Below are 20,335 nucleotides of genomic sequence, written 5' to 3'. Positions count from 1 at the left end.
GTCTCTACTGCTACATTAAGCATAACGTTGTTTGAACAATTCTATGCCTACTGAAGTTGGGAGGCCTGGATTCTGATCTTGGCAGTGCCACTAAATGGCTGTGGATCTTGACCTGAACAATTAAGCACTCTGGAACCCAGCTTCCTTCTCTATAACATGAAGGAGTTAGACAAGATGAGCACTTAGATCCTTCTAGCTGTAACATTTATAATCCATGAATATTAATAGATGGGATTTGTCATAAGTGCTTTCTTAAAATGGTAACTTTTGGAGGCCATGAGTATCAAGAATGGGCTGGGGTGCAGGAATTCTGGCTACAACGTGTTGTAGCCATTGGTGTCAGTGATTCCTGGTACAAGAGGAAGCTAAGCAGTGACCTTTTTTCCAAAATGCAAAGTTAAGTAACGCTTAGGTGAGAGTAATGTAGTCAAAATCCCAAACTTTCATAAAATGTTACTGTTTGAACCACCAAATACCTCACTGGCTTGAAAAACCTCCTCATAATACTTTCCCTAGACACAGCACACTGTCCATTCCCCCCAGAAATTCAGCTATGAAGTTATAAAACCTCAGCACAGTAGACCTCTCCTCCTTTGGAAAGACAGTACATACCTTAATGGTCTAAAGAGCTGACTTTGGACACGTTGGTTGGAATCTTAGCTCCATCACATACCACTTGCTGCTAAATGACCTTGGGATGGAAATTTACCTCTTTAAGCCTCGGAGAGGCTTTTAAAAAGGTGAAGAGGTCAACAATATCGAACCTGCTAAGAAGTCAAGGAAGGTCTTGACTTTGGATTTAGCAACCTGGAGTTCTTCAATGACTTTAGTGAAAATAACTTCAGACAAATAATGGAACTGGCTGAGAAAATGGAAGAGGAAGTGGCAGACAGAGATCATCCATTAAGAAAGGAAGGAGAGACACAACAATGGCTGCAGGATGAGATGGAGTGAGAGGAGAGACTGAGGGAGGTGTTATTTGTTGCCTGGATGGAAAGATTTGAGTAGGCTGAAAGCCCAAGGAGAAAGATATAGTTGGGAGGAAGAGGTTGCCAGACAAGGGAAGGGGAGAAGGGATAAAGTTCCTAACAAATGGGTAGGAATAAGAGAGGAGGAATTTGCCTCTGACAGGACATCCCTTTATTATAAAAGGAGATTGATTATTTTATAATAAAAGGAGGAATAAAACATGTACAAATATAGGCAGATTTATACATTTGGTGTTGGAAAGATGAGGATTCCCATATAATGGCTTCTATACTGTCTACAAAGGAAGAGAAGAGGTCTCTGGCTAGGGGTGCAGCCTCTGGAAAGAGGTTAAGGTTTGGTATAATCCTTGTGAAGAACCACAGAAATGATCACAGAAACAGTAAATATGCTAGGCAGTTTTGAGGGCCCACTGAAGTGTAATCACAAAATTACAGTGGAACAAAGCTGCTCTGCTGTACTACAGAGCCACAGATCACTCCTGCAGGTGGAGATGAATGAAAATGTAATTCTTTGGCACTTCCTTTCCTCCTTACCTAATAGTGGGACATAAAATAGGTCCCCTCCACCATTCTCATTTCTTGGATGGATTCTTAAGTGCTAACAGGGGAAGAAATCAAACTGCATTTATTCTACACTAAATACATCTTATGGCTGGGAACAACTAGGAAAGGACTGGAAGTTTTCTAAAACTGAACCAGTGCTTAAGGCTACGCTATTAATTTCTTATCAGAACAATCTGTCTTTAGAACAACTTCTGACAAGAGACCAGAGGTATTAGAGTAGGCTTCCAGTTCTTTTATTTTTTAAAAAATATTTTATTTGTTTATTCATGAGAGACAGAGGGAGGCAAAGACATAGGCAGAGGGAGAAGCAGGCTCCATGCAGGGAACCCAACGTGGGACTCGATCCTGGGTCTCCAGAATCACACACTGGGCTGAAGGCGGCGCTAAACTGCTGAGCCACCCGGGCTGCCCAAGGCTTCCTTCCATTTCTAAGCAAAAATGTATAGAAACAAGTAGTAAACTGGAAATCTTTACCTTCACATGTGTGAATTATTACTCTCTTAAATCAGAAAACACACATATTCTTATGTTTGAAAATCAACTGTGCAGAATTTTAATTTCTCAAAGTACACACTTATTTCTTGATGATGAGAACTCACTTATGTGATGCTTCCCAGGCTTCCTCTTCTTCTAGAAGATCTCTTATGATGTCTGAACTGGAACTAAAAGAACATGTACATCAATATTGTCAGACAATATAAAGACCATATGGTTCTGTTTATATGAAGTTCTAGAAAATGCAAACTAATCTACAGTGACAGAAAGCAAACTAGCAGACCAATGATCATTTGCAGGGGGCAGGGGGTGGGCAAGGAGGGATTACAAAGTAGAAACTCTGGGAGTAGGTTCATCACCTTGATAGTGAAGATGATTTCATAGCTGTATACAGGTATCAAAACTCATCAAATTGTGTTTTAAATATTTGCAGTTTGGGATCCCTGGGTGGCGCAGCGGTTTAGCGCCTGCCTTTGGCCCAGGGCGCGATCCTGGAGACCCGGGATCGAATCCCATATCGGGCTCTTGGAGCATGGAGCCTGCTTCTCTCTCTGCCTATGTCTCCGCCTCTCTCTCTCTCTCTCTGTGTGTGACTATCATAAATAAATAAAAATTAAAAATAAATAAATAAATAAATAAATAAATATTTGCAGTTTATTATACATCAACTTCAGTAAAGGTGTGAAAAAAACTTAATAAACTAGTAATAATAAAGAAAACAAATCATTAAGGTTTAAATAAATCCCTCAACATAAAACTTGAATTCAAATGGAATAGTCACAAGCCTTTTTAATCTCCCATGGCAACCAAAGATCAAATTGTGTTTTAAAAACTACTATCTGGAAATGACATTCACAAAGAGACATTAAGTTCTTAAGTGACTTTTAGTTCTTTTGTAACCAAAGTAAAGTAAAAATTAATTAATTTGAACTGTGCTAATACTGGAATTTGTTACAATGCAAATTAGCTTAAAGTGTTGTGTAATCTTTGGTCTATCAGTGAAGGGTACAAGGTAAATAAGGTTAAAGAGGGCACGTATTATATCTTTATAAAAGGAAAAAGTGTTTCAAGGCTTTTAGCATCTTGTTCTTACCCAAATAAATTCTTACCAAATAAAAAAAAAGACGTACATCAATAGTGAAAAACCATTTCTTTAGGCATTCAAGACAAAGAATGTGAAGGGCATTGCATGGGACAATTCAAAAACTGGAGTCACTACCCCAGGGTTGAAATGGCTAAAACAAAGGAATAACTTTCTCTCAGGTAAGAAACAACAGTTTGGGCATGTTTGTGCCAATCATTTTCTAACAAAACTCAGAAAACCAAAGTTTAAAAATTATGGGGAGTAAAGTGCCAATGAATCATTCTCAACTATTGACAAATCACTTTGAAGCAACGTTTTCCTGTGCTGCATGAACAAAACACAGCAACAACAATCAGTGAATGCTGCTGTGCCAAATATTTTACTCAACGTGTGCCCCTCAAATCCCAAGCCTCTCAAGGAGCTAGATGCAGGAGCCCTTCTGACTATGGTTCATGTGTATGACAGCCTGTGTGTGGTGGTTCCATTCGCTGTGCAGGCGTAGTGACCCTCCAATAGAGCTAGCTCAGTGGTTCTCCAGCATTTCGGGATAAGAGTCCTCATAGGGTAGCAGTGTTTGTGGCTTAAGAAAATAAATAAATAAATAAATAAATAAATAAATAAATAAATAAATAAATAAATAAATAAAATAAACTATTATAAATTTAGTAATACTTTTAGTCTATATTTTATTCATTACAGTGTCAGTGAAAAAACGGTAGTACCGGCATTTGTGAGACACCCTTTTTATGTCAAAATGATTCTTGATATGTATGTGCTCCTGCAGACCCAACAAATCATTCCTTCAGGCCCCTGGGTTGGGAAGCACTGATCTAAAGTATCAGAGCCCCTAAACATCTACTAACTTTTCTACATTTGAGGGTGCCCACCCCACCCCCCGTGCAAATGCAAGTGCCCCAGAAAAACACAACATTCATTTATGGCTGGTAATTTTCACCTTAGTGTAAATTGCCTTAAAACAAATTTTCCCATTAAACAGCTAGCTAAATGTGGTTTTTATTAGGAGGGAAGAGAGAAAAGCAGAAGGTCCTTAAGGAGACACAAGGCAGATTTCACCAACTTTATTAATTTCCTAAGAGAGAGACCTTCATAGCCACTCACTAGGGAGGGCTAATATCCACTGTCACCTCTACTCCCACAGAAGCAATCTAACCTCTTCACTCCCAACATCCCAACCTTTGTTATTCCTTACTTCAACTACTACAACTTTATAAAGTAAACCGAAGTTGTTTAAATATAACTTTTTTTTTCCTTTTCTATTCTTATATTGATACCATCACCGACTCTTCTTTACCTGGACACAGTGAGGGCAGCATTTCTCAACCTTTTTCATTCTCATCCCCCACCTAAGGAGCTTTTTTACTTTTTTTTTTTAAAGACTTTATTTATTTATTCATGAGAGACAGAGAGAGAGAGAGAGAGAGAGAGAGAGAGAGGCAGAGACACAGGCAGAGCAAGAAGCAGGCTCCCTGCAGGGAAGTCCAACGTGGGACTGGATCCCGGGTCTCCAGGATCACACCCTGGGCTGAAGGTGGCGCTAAACCGCTGAGCCACCCGAGCTGCCTGCTTTTTACTTTTTTTTTTTAAGATTTATTTTATTTTATTTTTATTTATTTATTTATTTATTTATTTATTTATTTATTTATTTATTTATTTTATTTATTTCATATATATATAGAGAGAGGCAGACACAGGCAGAGGGAGAAGCAGGCTCCACGCTGGGAGCCTGACGCGGGACTTGATCCCGGGACTCCAGGATCATGCCCTGGGCCAAAGGCAGGCACTAAACCCCTGAGCCACCCAGGGATCCCCAGACTTTTTCTTTTTTTATAATTGCCCTTCCATGAGATTTTAATACTGAAATGTAATGTGTGTATGTTTATATATTGTACGTATGTGTCTGTGTGCATATATATGCTTTATACACAGAGTAAGGTTTTGTTTCTTTTTTTTTTTTTTTTGGAGGGGGAAGTTGTGGTTGTTTGCTTTGTTTTGTTTTTGCCATCCCGCCTCTTCACTACCAAGAACTACGTCCCATCCACTATGGAGAATCCATGAACTAAGAGAATGAGGGTTAAAGGGTGGTCATGCAGCTCTGGGTCCTGGTAGGTGTCATGGGGCTAGAAGAAATAAAGTGTGCTTGTTGCCAACACACATACAGTTTTTTTTTTTTTTTTTTAACAGGAAGGTTACAAAGCATCCCTCCTGTTCAGCTAAATAAGCAGGACAGCTAGGCCTGTCAACTAACTTAGTAGTCTTGTGGTCAATTTACCCAGGGCCTTTCAAATCACCAGGAGAAATCACTGATTTGTTAAAGGAAAATATTTGCGGTACATTAGTGACATAAACCTAAGTGGTTTTTGCTACACTATCTCAGTGAAAACAGATGGTAGAGGAGGCTCACAAAAAACACACCTCAAAAGTGGTTTGCAATCTCCTCTTGCTCTGTGACTTCAACACCCTTGACCAGCCACAGTGCCCAGCTCCCCAACTTCTTTCCTCTCACCCCAGCTTAGTCATTAACCTGAATGACAAAGTTTGGGAGGTCTGAAGTTTACCTATAGTGATATTTCAGGATTATCTGCTAGATTTCCTACTCTGAATCTAGTCACCACTAAGAAACTGACAGTTGGGGTGTCTGGGTGGCTCAGCTGGTTAGGCATCTGACTCTCGATTTCAGCTCAGGTCTGAACTCAGGGTTATGAGATCAAGTCCTCCTGAGTTGGGCTCAATGCTGAGTGTAGAGCCTGCTTAAGATTCTCTCTCCCTCTCCCTCTGCCCCTCTCCCAACCCCAAAAAACAACTAAGAGTTAACACTACAATTAAAACAGCAGATAGACTTGTTCATTCCTTTTTAAAAAGTTAAAGTAATGTACTTACCATATTCTACTTAAAAAACACAGTTTTGAAATTACATATACAGCTTCACAAGTAGGATTTTACCAACAGACTACTAGGTACAACAGTTAATGTTACTAAAATTAACACTCACAGATCTCTTCCTTATGGATAGAATTAATATTTTTGAAGTCTTACTCATTTTTATGCCTTGAAGATCAAAAATTCTTTTCATATACTTTTAGGACATCTAAGAATTCCTCCATAGGAGAAAACAAATTACTCACTCTGGTATACCAGAGGTCAGAGCATGTATGAGCCTACACAGCTATAGCTTTTAATTCTCATAAGAGCTTTGTCAGAGTAAATTTCAGCTCCTCTTCTACTTGGGTTTGGAACATTCTGGTAGATCATGCTTTAAGAAGCTCAGATACATGAAAGTCACAGCTTGCTATATAAGGGTGTTTAAACTGTGCTCCATGATATTACCATCAGTCCAGGCTAGAGCAAAAATTATTCTGTAGATTAAATACACATGAGAAGGACTCATAGGCAAAAATACCAATCTTGAATTCTATGGAATTCCCAACCTCTGTTCAGAAAAGATTTAGATCTATTTAGAATACTCACACTTAATTTTTCATACCATTTATAAAATCTTTATTTTCAGCTCAAACTTTCAGGAGTGTAAGCTAAATTGTTTTTGGTTTGTTAATCATTGGCCTAACTGGCCTTTCTATAATGTTTTTTACTCTTGTAATTCTCTTATTAAAAGCAGTAGCACACCAAAAAAAAAAAAAAAAGCAGCACAACATTTTAATAGGCTAGGCAAAGGAAAACACTTTTTTATGTAGCATAAATTTTGCAGCATATTATTTCATCTTACTAGTCAAGATCTTTGCAGCATATTATTTCATCTTACTAGTCAAGATCTTATCACCAAAGCTGGAAAGTAAGATGCCTAATACCTCTCAAAATGATATGATATCCAGACTATCCAGAGTATAAGAAATCACAGCATTTTAGCATCAAACAGAGTCGAGTTTTGGTGCTGTTTCTGTCACTTAGTGTGGAACACTGAGCAAGTGACTTAATCTTCCCAAGTCTCAATATTCTCACCTATAACGTCAGGATAGTAACACATGCAGTTCATAGGGATATTTTAAAGATTAATCAATATAACATACAGAATGTTTAGCATAGAGCTTAGAGCATAGTAAGTGTTCAATAAATAAAGCTTCCATTTTCATATAACAAATCTGGGTCTGAATCACACAAATAACTGCCTCAGCACTCTGCTTCCACTTGCGCCAGGAAATCTGATCACTATGTATTCTATTTTAATCTTTGATTTCTACTGTTTCTATGACACCAGGGTGCAAATTCATCAGAATTTGTTATTTATCCAGCATGGCAGGTACACAGGGTACCATGGGGTAGGAAAAAATGCAAACATCTGCTATATAAATCCTGTGGATTAAAGATTACTTACAAGTGAGATTTTTCTATTATCTAGTGGTTACTCCCCACCTTCCGCCCCATCTCTTCTCATAATTGTGGCATTAACTTGAGCATGCTTGAGTATATCAAACCCAAAAACAAAAACAAAAACTCCTTAAGAACAGACCACTGTAGGACTAATGGAGAGCACACAGTGCCACGAGACAAAGGTATTTACCTACATGCTGCCAGCTACCATGAATCCTTCCTCAAGCACTTATTTTTAGTAATCCATTCTTATTTTAGAGTAAGCAGTAGTTTCTACGTCTAATATGTTAGTAGTGGGCTAACAATAAAATGTCCTATATTCAAACAAGAAACAACTCAATGTTAACAATGACAAAAACGACCTTTTTTTTTTTTGAGCAACTACTTCTACAAACCATTGTAATAATTAGCTTACGTGCATCAGCCTAAATTCATAAGCACCTTGGGTTTTATCCCCACAGATGGACAAAGGATCAGAGACAATAAAGTCAGTAAAAAATAGAAAAACCAAAACAAGGATGTGAATGCAAAGCTCAAAGTAATACATGGTAAATCCTTAATAAAAGATGAAAGCAAAACTTAACTAAAACTAAAGTTATGGAAAAAAATAAATAAAACAAAGGTTATGTTCAATTTACAAAGCATTCACAACATACAGTTATCTCATTTGCTTTTTAGAATCACCCAGGGAGGGAGGTTACCAGGGCAAAAAAAACATCTTTCCATTTTGTCAGCAGGGCAAGTGAAGCCCAGGGATATTAATTTGACAATCGGCCACGTGCCCAGAATCACTTTAGAGTCAGAAAATCATGACTGAGATGAACTCCCACAGACAAAGACAACTGCCTGCTGGGTACCTGGATCTCATGGACACACATACATTTCAAGGACTTGAGATCATAATATCTAGGTGAAGATGCATTCCTCCCAAAACAATGTTGCATTCATTCAAAGGACAGTAGACTCATTTACCACCTAGTTTAAGCTCTTTTGAAATGCAAAATATGTGCAAGAACTATTCTATGTTCCCACATATCTCTAAAAACTTTCAACAAATAAAAATCAACACCTGAAACATGGTGAATCATTTATTTAGCTTTCAGAAGTATTTTGAAATTCATAAATACTCCCAGAAAAATGGCTATAATAAAGTACAAAACAGTAATGTATGTTACTAGAAAAAGATTTTGTGGTAACATTTAAGTTCATTAAAAAGTTAAATATCCAAATGTAATGTCAACCTTCCAAAAGCAATCATGAAGATTTTTAAAAGTACAAGATATCACTGAATTATAACATATGTTATGGTTTAGTTACTTTGCTGTTTTCCTTAGATACTGTTTTCTTTTGACCAGAAACATAAACAAATTTATTTAGCAATTTTTCCAATAATCCCAATGACCTCTAAATTACAAAATCTCAGTAATATATTTGTCTTGTCTTACTGCCTGCATCACCAAACTTCATTAATCAATTTATACTAATATAACATTGAAGATAACAATGATTTCCAAAACTTTATTTTAAAGAGTACAGACTCTTTTTGTTTAAAGTAGATCAACATCTTTGTAGGTTCAAAATCAAAATGGCAGGGCAAAAAAAAAAAAAAAAGGCAGGGCACCTGGGTGGCTCAGTGGTTGAGCATCTGCCTTTGGCTCAGGTCATGATCCCAGGGTCCTGGGATTGAGTCCACATCAGGCTCTTCGCAGGGAGCCTACTTCTCTCTCTGCCTATGTCTCTGCCTCTCTGTGTGTCTCTCATGAATAAATAAAATCTTTAAAAAAAAAAACCTCAAAATCACATAAAAATATGTACACTGGGAAGTCTCACACTCTCCTTACTCTCCTGCCAACCCATTCCTTGTCTCCAAAGTGTAATCACTTATTAGTTTGTTTATTCTTCTGGTGTTTCTTTATGCAAAATCAAATATAAGTATACATCATCTCGCCCTCACCCCCTCCCATTAGAAAGGAAACCCCATGCTATATATGCTGTTTTGAACAACGGTCTTTTCACTTACAAATCTATCCTGGAAATCTCTCTGTCAGCACACAGAGATTGTCATTTTGAACAACCACAGAGTATTTTATTGTATGGCTGTATTATAGTTTAATCAACCAGCCCCAGTGATAAATACTTGAGTAGTTTCTAGGCTTTTGTCATTATGTAAACAACCAATAACCTTGTGTGTAAGTCATTGTGCATGCAGGTGTAATCTGGAGGACAAATTCATTGAATACCAGCTAAAAAGGCAAAACAATAGTACTTTCAGTTGATCTCATCAGATTCCTCTCAAGAATGGTATTATGTGGCACCAGCCAGTAATAAAAAAGAGTGTCTGTTTCCCCACAGCCTTACAGCAGGGTATATAAGCAAATGTCAAGATTTTTGGCCAACCTACCAGGTGAGAATTGGATTTAATTTGCATTTCTTTTTCAGCAAACCATCTCTGTTCATGACTTTTGTCCATTTTTCTCCTAGGTCCATGGGTCCTTTCCTTCTCAGTCTCTAGATGCTCAAAAAGCCTATCTACTCTTTACTATTTTTAAAAAAGGTACTATTAATCCTCTATAAATGTTAAGAAAAAGTAGTAGCATATATTTTTTTCATTGTCAAAAACATTTCTATTATTTATGAAAGTTAAACATTATTTTCTTAAAGCTACATATTTGACATTTTCTCAGTTGATGAGAGAGAATTCCAAAGCATGTATTATTATATTTATCTTAATTTTAATTCTGGTTGCAATTTAAAATCAAATTTGTCTGATTCTTTCTAGTATCCCACAATATCCTCTATAATTAATGCAGGAACTCTGGCTAACCAAAATTAACTACCTACTCTGAGCTGTACATCAGCAACTAAACATGGCAGGAAAGAAACCCCAAAACATCTATTTATCTGACTTTATCTGTTAACTAAATTTAAAGTTCTTGACCACAAGTCTGAAATGGGCAATCCTTGCTACCAGGCAATCCTACAATACTTACCTGGCATATTCTGCTTCCCATTCTCAAAAAGACTCCTCCTTCTTAAATCACCTATCTGCCACCCTACCCCAACTCCCAACTGATGAACCTGCCTTAAGGTTCATGACTTGCTGGTCATGCCTTGATCCGATGCTTAACTGAGAACAAGCACTAAGTTGCTACAACTATTTACCAGTTGGTAAAGCCAAAAATTTAGGATTCATCCTTACTGTTGAGCTTTTCCTTGATCACCATATGCAAACCATCTATCTGCAAGTTCTGCCTCTCCTACCTCCAAAATATATCCCCAGTCCCACTCATTTCTAGCTTCACTATTATTATGCAGATACACCCCACCACAATGGGTGAATGGATTGCTGCAGAAGCCTAACTAGTCTCCTTTCCATTCTTGCTTTGCCTCTAGCCCACCCCTCCCACGCCCATCTATTCTCACAACATCTGGAGTCATCTTTTTAAAGCATATAAAACAGACCTAGATCAGATCAATATTGATAAACCATTTGGTCTCTAAATTGATCTAAAGATTCAATGAATCTCAACCAAAATTCCTTTTGTTTTATGGCAATTGACAAGTTGATATGGAGATGCAAAGGACCTAAAAATAGCCAAAAATAATTTTGAAGGCCATGGCAGGCACCTCTGTCCTCCAGCATCATCTCTTCATGACACACAAATACTCCCGTTTTCTGCGTGCCAAGAAGAAGGATTAGGAAACACTATATTTAAAGAGAGAAGCAGACCTTTAGGTCAATCTCTTTAAATTTTTATAAAAAGTGAAGAAATGCGTGTTGTTGTATAAAGAGAAATAAAAGGACATTTGGTTAATTCCAAATGTTGGAGTCCTCTTGGCTGTCAGGAAAAACTCATTTCAAAATATAATTAAACATGTATGCTTTTACAAACTTAAGAAACAAAAGAAGACATCAACTCAGAGTCTAATGTAAGGGAAAATTTTTTTAATTAGCAAAATTTTCACTGTTACAACTAGATACTGAATCAAACTCTCAAGTTAAATGGGCAGGGGGGGCAAAACCATAATGCTTCATTTTGTTTTTATTCTATATATTGTCAGCAGTATAATGACAGATACAAACAAAAAAAATACTGAAGAATAACAAGATCATAGTAACAGGTTATGATATTTAACTCCTAGACAGAAATAAACTAAAAGACAAGCAACATTGCAAAGATGAAAATTTCCTCTACAACTTAAGAAGCTTTCATTTGATTACAAGTTTCCTTGATAACAGGGACCAAGGATCTGGATATGAAGTTATAATGAGACGAGAATGTCTGCTGCATAGGCAGGCCAAATTCTACATAGCCTCCACTCTGAGAAAGCATACTTAACCATGCAAATGTGAGAAGCCTGGCCAATACCAACCACGCAAGCCACAGAAACCCAACATCAAGTCAAGGTTCAGGTGATAAAACTCTAGTCTTGTGATTTATTCAAGGAGAAGATTTTGAGAACTACCTCACATTGCTGGATTTTAGGCAGTGGACACTGAACTGCTCTGTTATCGGTTCCCAGTAAAATGAAGTTGTTAGACTAAATGATCTAGTGCATGAGAAAGAATTAGCCCTCCAAAACTGTCCTCACACCAAATTTTAGTGTTCAGATATAGATTTTTAATTTTTAATTTGTACTATTACCCATACTATAATACCACATTCTAAATGATTCTAAAAAATGTGCTTACTAGGACAAGAGAAGCATACTACAGCACACGTTAATGCAATATTAAAGGCTTCTATAATTGACTTCTGTAGAATCACTTAAAAAATAACCTTCTGCATTTGAGGCCTGTTATGTTTTAACACTCAAATCTCTCTGAGATACAAGAACAGTGTGCACTACTCACGTGGTAAAATCAAAGGAGGAAGCAAAATCAGCGATTTTATATGTACCCATGTTCCAGAATGTGACTGTTTGTGTGGGAATAAAGAGAACAGAGAACATGTGCAAATTAACACTGCATGTCCTTCTAACAAGGCAACCGTACAATCATCTAAACCCAGACACTCTGGAGAGTACAAGAGCACACTATTAATAATGACGCCAGGATGAGAAATGGAATGAGCCAATTTCAGGGAAACCAGAACATATGGTTATTCTAGATCTAAATGACATTTTGAACAATTCCATTAAAATGCTACTAACAAAGGAAGCAATGGTGCCTGAGACAAAAGTCCTGATATAACTCACATTGTCATGGGGGGGGGGGGGGCGGGAAGGGTGTGGAAACTGGGCTGAGAATTATTGGCTTCTACTCTATTCACTGACTTTGAATAAGTCCCCTCACCTGCCCAGGCCTCTATTTCCTCACCTGTGGTATGAAGTTACTCTTTTTAGTGATTTCTTGCATTACCTTCTAACTTGAAAATGTTTATAATCTATCCTAATGTGTCTTTTCACCAGGTTCTCAAGGTTTCCAAGGAGACCTCATATATCTGTTCCTCGGATTTAAAAGCAAAGGTAGTATAAAATGAGAAAGCAGGGGGAAAAAGTCACTTCTGATTTTAACTTCCAAAGTGACTCTAACAAATTATAAACTTGATCAACGGGATCCCTGGGTGGCGCAGCGGTTTAGCGCCTGCCTTTGGCCCAGGGTGCGATCCTGGAGACCCGGGATCAAATCCCACGTCGGGCTTCCGGTGCATGGAGCCTGCTTCTCCCTCTGCCTATGTCTCTGCCTCTCTCTCTCTCTCTCTGTGTGACTATCATAAATAAATAAAAATTAAAAAAAAATAAACTCGATCAACTAAATAAAAATACAAAATTACAATAGCATGATATGTAAATTATATACTTCTGTTCCATCCAAATTCATTCACCAGAACAGTCCCAAAAGGACTCTGAATTTTTTTTTTTAAAGAGTTTATTTATTTATTCATGAGAGACACAGAGAGAGAGAGAGAGAGGCAGAACTGGCAGAGGGAGAAGCAGGCTCCATGCAGGGAGCCTGATGTGGGACTCGATTCCCCCCCCACCCCCCACCCCTGTCTCCAGGATCACACCTTGAGCCAAAGGCAGAGGCTCAACCTCTGAGCCACCCAGGCATCCCAAGGACTCTGATTTTGAATTTTTTTTTTTTTTTACTACAGAAAGCTCTTACCAGGCTGTCCATAGTTGGGGGTCTGGGAGAGTTAAACCAAAACAGAGATTGCATGCCTACTAACATTTAGAAAAAACTGGTAGTTCGTTCAAAGTCTCATACTTGCTCTTCTCAAAGCATTCTGAAAAATACACTATCAGCTACTTTTTTTTAATGAAAAATTGAATTCTGAAGATTGTATCTCAGTTTTATATATCAAGCTAAATATATCCAGAAGCATATGGAACAAGAATTTGTATGTAGTTTACGAGATGTCTGAAAACTAAAAAAGGAAAACATACTTGAAAAACATCAACTTTATCCAAGTATTCACTTGTCGTGCCAACCAAAACTCAACACTATAGTCAACGTACCAAAACCTTGGGTGATGATGAGACACTACTGTGATCTATGACAGTGAAGATATCATTTGGTAAGTATGGAATCTGGAAGGAAATGCCAGTTTCTATAAGCATTTTAGATACACAAGTAATAATAACTTAAAACCTCTCTCCGGATACTGGAAATTGAAGGGCTCAAAGTAATTTTTTAAAAAGATATTTCATTTCTTTGTGAGAGAGAGAGAGAGAGAGAGAGAACAAGCAGGACAGAGGGGGGGAGAGAGAGAGGCCTACTCCCTACTGAGCAGGAAGCCATGACTTGGAGATCATGACCTGAGCCGAAGGCAGATGCTCAACCAACTGAGCCACTCAGGCGCTCCGGGCTCAAAGTAATTTTACAGAGGATCTCTGTATAATGGCAGTTCATGAATTTGCTAAAAACAAAGAAAAAATATCTCCCACCTGGGATTGACTCAGAAGGCTGAAAAATCAAGAATTTATTGTAAAACAAAGTTATTCTAAAGAAACTCATCAGATTACCCAACAAAAAAGCATAATAAAAAACTCCCAAAAGGTGCTAACATAAATCCCTGAGAGTAAAAGAAAATATTGTTGAACAGCAAATATTCTTTGGCAATGAATACTGGAGAAAAGATAAAACTATCTGTCCTTTCACGTTGTTCTTGGAGAATCATTAGTGAAATCACTTTTACAAGTATATATTCACCAATAAAAATATGGTAACTGAAGGGGATGAGACATATTCTAAACTGTGCATGTTTTCTCTTATTATGAAATGGAAAGGCTGAGCTACATCCTTGGAGGGGAAATCATTCTATAGAGTAAAAATACTAGTACAAGAAAGCAAAACTGATTAAAAATAAAAGACATTGGAAAGGAAATTAGAATTCTTCCCTCAGGCCACATTTTATGGATTAAATTTTAGCATAGCACAAAATAATAATACATTTTTTAATAATACATTTTATACAATGCATTAAAATAGGGTTTTATTAATTTATAAATTAAATGTAACAAGTAATGTTAAGTAAAAGGAAAAAAGGAAGCATTCAATAACTAAACTTACTACAACCCAGAAAGTGTCTAATTTATTTTTTATTTACTTATTTATTTATTTTTAAAGATTTTATTTATTTACTCATGAGAGACAGAGAGAGAGAGAGAGAGAGAGAGAGAGAGAGCGCGCGACAGGCTCCATGCAGGAAGCCCAACTCCATCCCAGGTCTCCAGGATCAGACCCTGGGCTGAAGGCAGCGATAAACCACCGAGTCACCTGGGCTGCCCTGATTATTTTTTTTAAATAAACTTTTTATTTTAGAATAGTTTTAGATTGACAGAAAGTTGTAAAGATAGTATAGAACATTCCCACATTTCTTCTGTTAACAGCTTACACTAATCGGATTCATTACTTACAGGTTTTTGTTTTCTTTTTCTTTCCTTCACTTCCTTTCCCCACCCTCGCTACCCCCTCCCTCCCTCCCTCCTTTTTGTCTTTCTTTTTCTAACACTTTTCCTGGCATTGTCATGCTTCCTGCCCCAGCCGTAGAATCAGCCATTTCTCCAAGAAATTCCTTCTTTTGAGGAATGTCATTAGAAACCAAGATCAACGCGTTAGGTGTGCTGGCTGTGATGGTAGTGCCCTTGCTTCTTGGCCCTGGCAGCTGACAGAGCAAGGAAATACATGTGTGTACATTAGCTCACTTACTTATGCAGATCTATACATAGCTCGATATGTATACCTCTGAATTTATATAGTAAGCTAGCCATGAGTCCACCCTATATCACACTGAAAGCTTTAGCCTTGTTTATGTAGCCTTGTTTATGTAATCTTCCACTCCAATGACCTGGCTCCCATTTGCCACCCAGACAAGGGCACATAGCTAACATGACAGAAAAAAAAAATTATGTTAAACTATAGATGGATAAGATTAAAGTCTTGTGAAGTAAGTCGGGGAGAAACGTCAGCACATATATATTAGACAAATGTTTAAGGTCCACACATCAATGCAAAACAAATAGTGTAAATAAGTACACTGCAAAATACCACTTTCTAATTCCTAAACATAAATAAGGAAGTAATTGTGTATTAAAAAAACATTCAAAAATGATTACCATTAGATTAGATGTGCCAAGTAGGTTAGATTTTTTTTTTTTTTATAATGTCCAAGGAAGGTTCAAAGTCACACAATATTGTCACTTATTAGTAAGGTACTTTGAAAGATCTTCCTAAAAAAATGACCAGCAGGCCTGTTGTGCTACAGCCAGCAGAGTAACTTCAGAAGTGGGAGAGGATGTCCATATGCACAAGGGCCATTAACGGTACAGTTATCTCTATTAAGGAGAAACAAAGCAGGATAATAAGGAAATAAGCCTGACAATCAAAGAACTCCCAGTTCTGTGCTTGTGATTTTCTGCCTAAGGCCAAGAGATTTTTATTCAGTATGTTGGCAAACTTTAGTACGATGACAGATTATTTCATACTTCAGTTTATTATCACACAAGATGAAAAAGTAAATTGTTTCTCATCAACAAGCACATTTTCTCCCATCCGTTTGTGGACTCATCTCTCTCAGAGCTTTCTAGATAATGTCCCTTTCTTCCCCTGAAATTTCCTTGTCTATCACTTCTTTAACAGCTCCCAGACATCCTTATCTCTTCCGTTCCTGGTAGCAATGGGCAAGTGTGCTTGGCAAATAGATGTGCAGAGGTGCAGTTAGCTCTGGAATGCCTAAAGACATTATTACACTCTTTTGGACAAGAGATCTAGGCAAAAGCCTAGAGGACCCCTATTTGTATTGATAAAGCCTACATAAAACCAAACCATTTTCCTATCTTCAGTTGGAATCACTGCTTTGGCAGATCCCATTGGTGCCCTGCCCTGATCCCTCTACTCTAATCCCTTCAGTGTACAGGCTTGAATTGCAACTGTTAGGGCCTTTGTCAGTTGTCCTTGCTCTGGTGGAGCCTGCTCTGTCACCAGTGTAGGAGGAGAGGCGGCTTGCAAGTAGCAGAGAACAGCCCTCAACCAAGTAACTGACTCCTTTACTCCTTGCCTGAGTTAACTCAGGTGAGTTGTTTTAAACCAGCTCCTAGTTCCAAGTGGTTTTGATAAAAACTTTGCTTGCTCACAGTGATCATCTGGTTTGATAACATGCTCCCTTCCCTTTTCTGTCTCACGTGCCCACTCCCTATCATGGTTCCTTTACCTTCCAAATTAACTGCTTCCACTGAAATCCTTGTCTTGGGGTCTTCTCAGGAAACCTAACCATCTCAATAACTGCGTATTTCCACTCTTTCAAGAATGTGAAAAGCAAGGCAACTTGGTCAGCAGCATTATCAGTCAGGAGAACTTGGATTCTGAGGTAAACTATACCTAGCTTCAAATTCCGATATTGCCACAATCTATACATACAACCTTAAGCAACTTATTTAACTCCTTTAGCCTTTCATTTCCGCATCTTTACAATGGGTTTGCCTGTGGGCTAAATGATGTAACACATGCAGCACTCTTAGTACTCAAACATCAAAATCACACACCTTACTGCTCACATCAACAAGGCTTCACCAATATACTTTACTATTCAGGAGACTCTTGTCTAGGAAGATAAAAATTGTGAATAACTTTATTGTTGAGTCCAAAAACTTAAAAGACCCCATCAGCTTTTCAATAGAAAAGGATTCTATGTACCCATCATCTCTTCAAAGCCTCATATTGCTGTATTCACCAATTTTCAGCTTAGGTTTATCCAATTCTAACCAAGATCTGCAAGGAAAGACCTGTCTGAAACCAAACTTTGAAATCTCAACACGCATCTCAACTCTGACCTTCTGGCTGGAAGAGACTACTCTGACTGATGGTAGAAATAGTGTTCCCCTGTTCCTTCAGTAAGTAATAAACTTAACTTGGTCTTATCAACAGGCCAGTATTCAACACTCCTTGGATGAATGTCACAATGGCATCTTTTCTGTTAAGACTGTGCCATTATTCTTCAATTTACTCAGCACTTACGAAAGACTGACATTTACTCCTTGAGTCTTTCAACAAATAGTAATCAAGATTTCTTCACATTTTTGTGTTTTTTGTTATTGTTCTCTTGTTCTCAAGAATTCTGAACAGACAGCTCTTCCAAAAATGACTGAAAAGTGAAGAAAAGTTGCAAATATACCAAATACATGGCCAATGTTTAAGTCTCTCTGTCAAAGAGCGCAGTGTTCTGTGCCTATGTGTTGGATTTCCTACAAAGTTGCTGCTACTGATTTAGTATCAGAGAAAAGGTACTGTTTATGTCAGAAATTGTGAAAAGTTAAAATGTATTCATTCACATCTTATCTGACTCAGATTCACTTACGACAAAAAACTAGCATCTTCAAGAAGGTTAACATAGATTACAAATGGTGAAATTAGTTGGTCTTTGCGAGTACTGAAATCCCAGTCCCCACTTCGTTAGCCCAAGTCCTCTAACATGCCAAAGCAGAGATAACCTAGCAGGGTTGGTCCTGAACTGACAGACTGAGTTAAGTGAAAACCATACTTACCACCCTATGGAGACCACTTTTTTTTGGTCAATAAATCCTAAGTATAAGTCTTTCCTTTAGAAAATTTCCTAGTATGAACAAACTTCTTTGATTATGGACAATGACTTCTTAAAAAGTTTAATTTTAATAATTTCAAAGCTACAAAAATTGGCTCTGTATGCGTGTATGTGTGTGCTCACACACACACTCTTATTTTTTTAACCACTAAAAGTACACTGGAGCCATTACACCCTTTAGCTGTTTAGTGTGTGCTTCTTCAGAACAACCACATTCACTTATATATATGACCACAATGAAATTATCAAAATCAGGAAACTGAATACTGACATAGTAATATTATCTAATCTATAGACCTAATTCAAATTTCTCCAGTTAGGGCAAAACACAACATCTCTTTATAAATTCTTTTGCCTAGAACTAAAGTGCACAAATACATATTTTTAAAATAACGATCTGAAGGTTCCTCCAAATAAAAGCATGACTACTATTCATCTCTGCATGAAGATAAAGCTTCCTCCATAGGGCCATAATCAAAAGCATCTTTTCTTATGATGTAGCCCTCAATAAAAATGCAGTTTTTTCTGCTTGCCAAAACTCAGGGAACAAAAGCCCTCTCCTTTTCATTAAGAAGAACAATAAGTTAATTTACGGAAATCTGGACATGTCTCTTGAACTCCCGGAAATCACCTAGCAAGAAGCTGTACAAAAATATAAAATTCTAATCAATGTGTTTATCATCGGTCTTCAGGATGGCACCAGAGACTCAATACATAGCATTCATAATTCAAATTCTAAAAAAAGGACTTAAGAGTTAAGAATCAAGTTAGCAACAAAGTAGCTTCATCCTAATAATTACTTGGACTGGATATACCTATTGGGTCTTAAAATAAGATTATTCTTAGTTGTCAGTCTGCCATATTTTTATAAGTCTGAATATTGTTCCAATACAAAAAAACCTAACATCTTTATTCAACAATCTAATGGTAAGATCTATATATTAAAGCATGACTGCATGAATTCAGAACAATTCACAATATATTTGCACTCACTTTGTGTGTGACTTTCCTCTTTTAAAAAAAAGACTAAAAAAGCATAAAAAATTATAAAATATGATGGTTTAGCACCACCTTCGGTCCGGGGCATGATCCTGGGGACCCAGGATCGAGTCCCACGTTGGGCTCCCTGCATGGAGCCTGCTTTTCCCTCTGCCTGTGTCTCTGCCTCTCTCTCTCTCTCTCTCTCTCTCCAAATAAATGAATAAAATCTTTAAAAAAGAAAAAAAATATTGAGGTTGGGGCACCTGGGTGGCTCAGTGGTTGAGTGCCTGCCTTTAGCCCAGGGTGTGATCCTGCGGTCCTGGGGTCAAGTCCCACATCGGGCTCCCTGCATGGAGCCTGCTTCTCCCTCTGCCTGTGTCTCTGCCTCTCTTTGTCTCTCATGAATAAATAAATAAAATCTTTAAAAAAGAAAAAGAAGGAAAGAAAAAATTGAGGTCAATTCAACTATGATATAAGACTTCCTGGGATGGCTAAGTGGCTCAGTTGTTTGTGACGGACTCCTGGTTTCGGTTCAGGTCATGACCTCATGGGTCATGAGATAGAGCCCCACATCAGGCTCTGCACTCAGCAGGGAGTCTGCTTGAAGATTCTCTCCCTCTGCCTCTCCCCGACCTCTCTCTCTCAATAAATAAATCATAAAAAAATAAAATAAAATAAAAAGACTTCCTTTTCACTTAAAATTTTTAATTCACATATCCAGAGAGTTCTATAAACCAATGGACATAGGTTTCTATTTTAAACTATTGTGCACTGTAAAAAAAAGAACTGAAATAAACTGGTTAAAGTATTCCCAAAACGTCTTCAGACTTGGAGCC

General features: G+C 37.6%; 1 protein-coding gene across 7 annotated transcripts in view; it reads right to left on the bottom strand.

Moving 5' to 3' along the window:
- The window catches only part of RAD18 (RAD18 E3 ubiquitin protein ligase), a 107,264-nt gene that overhangs the window by 9,829 nt on the left and 77,100 nt on the right, over positions 1-20,335 (bottom strand). For 6 of the 7 annotated variants that reach the window (XM_077857969.1, XM_077857970.1, XM_077857975.1 and 3 more), the window contains one exon: positions 2,153-2,215. The exons of the other annotated variant lie outside the window; for it this stretch is intronic. In XM_077857969.1, coding sequence (XP_077714095.1) covers positions 2,153-2,215 — 63 coding nt within the window. The remainder of the gene's footprint in view (positions 1-2,152; positions 2,216-20,335) is intronic. 7 annotated transcript variants of the gene reach the window in all.

This window comes from Canis aureus, chromosome 19 (assembly GCF_053574225.1).
Source record: "Canis aureus isolate CA01 chromosome 19, VMU_Caureus_v.1.0, whole genome shotgun sequence".
Taxonomy (NCBI): Eukaryota; Metazoa; Chordata; class Mammalia; order Carnivora; family Canidae; genus Canis; species Canis aureus.
The sequence above is the reverse complement of the archived record's forward strand: the minus strand, read 5'-3'. Positions and strand labels throughout refer to the sequence as shown.